We start from the raw sequence: 5,000 nt of genomic DNA, 5'->3' as shown, positions 1-5,000 counted from the left end.
CACCTCGTGTGCGTGTGCTTGTGCGTGTGTGTGTGTGTGTGTGTGTGTGATATAATACACAGAAGGCTTCATTAGCCCAGTGACCTTTATCAGATGTAGCGTTAGCTCACTTCCTCTTCCTGTGGCTAACTGCCTGTGCATTGTTTGTGGTTAGCAGTGCAGGTAACGCTTACAGTTCACTCCACTTGGACTGCAGGCTACTTGCCTGTCTCTTATCTGCTATTGCTTTTAAACATATTATTAGTGCAGTGATTTGTAGAGGTTGTGCAACTGACGACCTGAAATTATTAATCTGAAGCTAGAGAAATGGAGCAATTCACTCTTCAAATGGTTTAAATGAAAGGAGGACATCTTCTCAAGGAGAATTATGATCAAATGTGTTGAGGGCACGTATTGTTAAACAGTGATGGAGTGTCTGAAGTCATGAAGAATGACTCAAACTGCCTACTCTGTGACTTCAGACGTAAATTGCAAACATTTGTTTATTTATTGATTTGTGTTTATCTGCTGTTTGTGTGGGGGCAGGTCAATGGAGAGTGACTCACACTGCCTTCTCAGTGCCTTCAGCTGTGTTTTCAATAACTGTCAATAAACTGAAACATTTATTTGTTTATTGTCTGCAATTTCAATGTTTTTGTGTGTGTGTGTGGGTGGGTGATGGGTTTTGGGGGCAGGCTGGAGGAAAAGAGTGACTCAAACTGTCTACTTAAGAGACTTGAGCTGTCTACTGAATGACTTCACATGTGAGGTTCAAACGTTTGTTTATTTATTTACATGTTTGTTTGTTTGTTTGTCTGTTTGTACATGAGCAGGCAGGAGGAGGAGAGTCTGCGGGATAAGATCCGGGCGGACCACGAGCGTGCGCTGCAGGAGGCCAAGGAGAAGCTCCGCAAGTCCAAGGAGGAGATCCACGCCGAGATCCAGACGGAGAAGACCAAGGTGGCCGAGGACCTGAAGCGCAAGGATGGGCCCAAGCCGCTGCCCGCCGTGCCCCTGCCCAAACTGGTGGGCATCAACGATGGGGAACCCAGCGACCCCGACGTCAAGGAGAAGAGAGACAAGATCCGAGAGGTGAGTGGAGGGGGGGATGCCCGGGAAGAGGTGTGTGTGTGTGTGTGTGTGTGTGTGTTGGGGAAAATATAAAATATACAGTACTGTGCAAAAGTTTTAGGCAGGTGTGAAAAAATGCTATGAACTAAGAATGCTTTGAAAAATGTAAACAATAAATGTTTATTTTGTATCCATTTAAATGGTAAGACTGAGCACAGCAACAAGACACAACGTAGTTATACTGCATCAGCAGGGTCTCTCCCAGACAAAGATTTCAAAGCAGACAGGGGTTTCAAAATGTGCAGTTCAAGCTCTTTTGAAGAAGACGTATAGGATCGTAGACGCAGTGGTCAGCCAAGGAAACTTAATGCAGCTGATGAAAAACACATCAAGCTTATTTACCTTCGAAATCGGAAGATTTCAAGCAGTGGCATCAGCTCAGAACTGGCAGAAACCAGTGGCACCCAGGTACAGACATTTACTCTCCGGGGAAGTCTGGCCAGAAGTGGTCTTCATGGAAGAGTTGCAGCCAAAAAGCTCTACCCCGACAAGGAAACAAGGCCAAGTGACTGAACTAAGCACGAAAACATAGAAACTGGGGTGCAGAAACATGGCAGAAGGTGCTCTGGACTGATGAGTCAAAATTAGAAATATTTGGCTGTAGAAGAAGGCAGTTTGTTCGCCGAAGGGCTGGAGAGAGGTACAATAATGAGAGTCTGCAGGCAACAGTGAAGCATGGTAGAGGTTCCTTTCCAGTTTGGGGCTGCATTTCTGCAAGTGGAGTTGGAGATTTGGTCAGGATGAATGGTGTCTTCAATGCTGAGAAATACAGGCAGATACTAATCCATCATGCAATACCATCAGGGAGGCGTATGATTGGCACCAAATGTATTCTGCAGCAGGACCATAACCCCAAACATACAGCCAATGTCATTAACAACTATCTTCAGCTTAAAGAAGAACAGAAAGTCCTGCAAGTGATGGTATGACCCCCACAGAGCCCTGATCTCTACATCATCGAGTCTGTCTGGGTTTACATGAAGAGACAGAAGAATTTTAGGAAGCCTACATCCACAGAAGATCTGTGGTTAGTTCTCCAAGATGTTTGGAACAATTTACCAGCCTAGTTCCTTCAAAAACTGTGCGCAAGTGTATCTTGAAGAATTGATGCTATTTTGAAGGCAAAGGGTGGTCACACCAAATATTGATTTAATTTAGAATTTTCTTCTGTTCCTTCACTGCATTTTGTTAATTTATGAAGAATTGATGAAAATAAACTGTTAACACTTCCATTTTTGAAACCATTCTTAGTTTACAGCATTTTTTCACACCTGCCTAAAACTTTTGCACAGTACTGTATATGGTGATGCAAACAAACTATGGCATCATCTTCAATAGTTCCTTCCTGGTTCCTCCAAAAGGGTGTTGTGACAGTTGGCTTCTTCCTGGAGGTTTTTCCCAATAGAGGAGGGCTCCATGATCTCATCATAACCTCAAGCTGCCTCATGATGAAATAAATGATGCCCTCTTAGTGCCCTTTTCTTTACCTCTGGGTATGCTGCAATACATATCGCAATATTCCGCCCAAACCGGTTCTCAGGTAAGGTTGGCCAAGACTTGCTTTATTGTTCTCTAATGCTACTAGTGGATGATGAACTGATGGAATTAGTTATGAAAGCTGTGAAACCTCATTGTATTGGGATAAGGAACTTCTTTGTCCAGACACATGGAACAAGATGACATCATCCTGTGTCAAATCAAGGCATTACAAGCTGAAACTGGCTCGTGAGGTATCACGCGGAGAAAGAACACCTTTATTCAACATAGTTTCAAATATAAATGAAATAAAACCACCAAATGTATAATGACAGTCAATTGATAGTTTTCAGTGACGGGCAAAAGGAACAGCGAAACAGCGAGAAACAGTTGAAAACTTCGAGCAGTGCCTACTCAACTACGATTGCCATCAACCACAGACTATACCACTATAGCCAGACAGAAATATTCAGAGGGGAAAACAAATTAGGAACTTGTCATACATTTACTGCAGCTGTCCTGACATTTTTATTTCGTTAACCTCCCCGAAGTCCCTGTCTGAACTCCAGTGTTGAGATATTTACATCTATCTAATAGGAAATCCGTCCACAGACACATCTCAAAAACTGAAAGCCTACAAAAGCACAGATAGTTATTTAATTTTCAGAAGTGGTTGGGTTCACAATGTCGTCCGGAAGGTGTAAACTAAAAACCATTTTCATAATCAGTGCAAAGATGAGTGCCATCTAATAACTAGGTACCAGCTAGCGAGGTACCTGCTGTAAGCTAGCAGCCGTTAGCCTACCCAACGATGTTCTTTATTTTTTGACACAATTCCCTGGTTTAAACGGTCCCTGGTTTAAGTAGGCTACGAAAACCTTGTCTGGCGAACGACAACTTAAACGATCTTCTCATATATTTTCTACTGACATTGTAGTATTACTAGTTGAATGACAAAATACACTAGCCTAGCCTACTTGCTTGCTTAGGTAGATCAGCAGCTGGGTAATCCACTTTGAATCGTTTTGATGCTTTGTTTCTTGTCTTTATTACTTGATTTATTCCCATTTTAGGTAGTTATTCTGATAAATTAGGCGACCAGAACAGGGTGACTGCTTTTATTTCCAGCTCCAAAAGTAAGGCTACTTTACTGTGTGTCCGAGAAAAGTTGACGCAGAAGGCGTCTACAATCAGCTGGCAGCACAGCGAAATAAACATTTTTTTGATCAGCTGGCAGGAGCGGTAGCGGGTTTTAAATGCGATAAAAACTAAATCTGGGCTTGTCTCCTCGCCGATTTAAACAGCCAACCGAGCAACAACTGTCTGGCATTTTACTAACTTATATTAAAAGAGCTTGAGAGGTGGGTGGTTCCTGTATTAACTCCCGTGTTAAACAGCTGTGGAACGTCTTTTTTGCCCTTCAGCTGGTCATTCTGACGTCAGCTGAAAACTATCAATTAAAGATATGAAAACTATCATTTTATATTTTTTTGCTAAAATAGCTAGAGTAATATATCATCTTTCATTTTATGCATCTGCAATGAATATTAAAACCTTCCCATAAAAAAAGTTTAAAGGAAATTCAAATAATCCTCCTTGGGAAAATATACAGTCCAAATATCTTAAGTGTTTTTTCCAGCTCCGAAGCCCTATTTAGCTAGATCTGTGGCACTAATTAGTTTTTTATGCAGGACCAAAAACTTCTAGACAGCTATATTAATAACACACAGAATCAAAGCCTGTGTGAAGACTATTGTAGATATACAATTTTGAATATAAAGATGATTCGTTTGGATACAAAAATATAATTGTATTAATCTGCTTAATATGACATTCAGCGACTATTTACATGAATACATGTGGCAAATTATCTCTAGGATTTTTCCTGGATGTTCTGTACAAATTTCAACCCAATCCATTAGTAGGGCTTACAAAGATTCACAGAGATTAGAAATGTAGCTCAGAGTGCCAAACAGACTAGAGCTATAAGCGTTCCCAAGGTCCCATGAATTTAATTGAAGTTTTTATATACACTTTTTGGAGGAGATCCATGACATGAACGGGGAAAAGTTCTGAATTTTGGGTAATTGGCGTGGGGAGACCCACATACCGAATCATGCGTACGTAATCCAGTATATATCACACACATGGAATTGGAACATGTCACACATGCATACTCAGAGCGTGTGTCTTACATAAGTAGTCCAAGTTCATGTCACAGGTATATGATAAGGTAGTTTGAGGTCAGGCATGCTCCTCAGAGCCCAGGACTCCTGGAGCTGAACGTGTCTTTGAGCTCCAGTGAGGTGTACAGGGGTCAAGTTAGGGGTCTGACTGGCTGGGAGGGCTTGAAATAATTTGAAACCACCCCAGATGTATGACCGCAAGTTTGCCAGTCAGTGTGTGGTTTGAGC

The 5,000-nt window shown here is 41.7% G+C and overlaps 1 protein-coding gene across 1 annotated transcript in view; it reads left to right on the top strand.

Annotated features, from left to right (window-relative positions):
• man1a2 (mannosidase, alpha, class 1A, member 2) overlaps nt 1-5,000 on the top strand; it is a 103,131-nt gene that overhangs the window by 22,090 nt on the left and 76,041 nt on the right. The window contains exon 3 of the mRNA XM_080840018.1: nt 813-1,071. Coding sequence (XP_080696144.1) covers nt 813-1,071 — 259 coding nt within the window. The remainder of the gene's footprint in view (nt 1-812; nt 1,072-5,000) is intronic.

This window comes from Sprattus sprattus (assembly GCF_963457725.1).
Source record: "Sprattus sprattus genome assembly, chromosome: 5".
NCBI classification, from domain to species: Eukaryota; Metazoa; Chordata; class Actinopteri; order Clupeiformes; family Clupeidae; genus Sprattus; species Sprattus sprattus.
The sequence above is the reverse complement of the archived record's forward strand: the minus strand, read 5'-3'. Positions and strand labels throughout refer to the sequence as shown.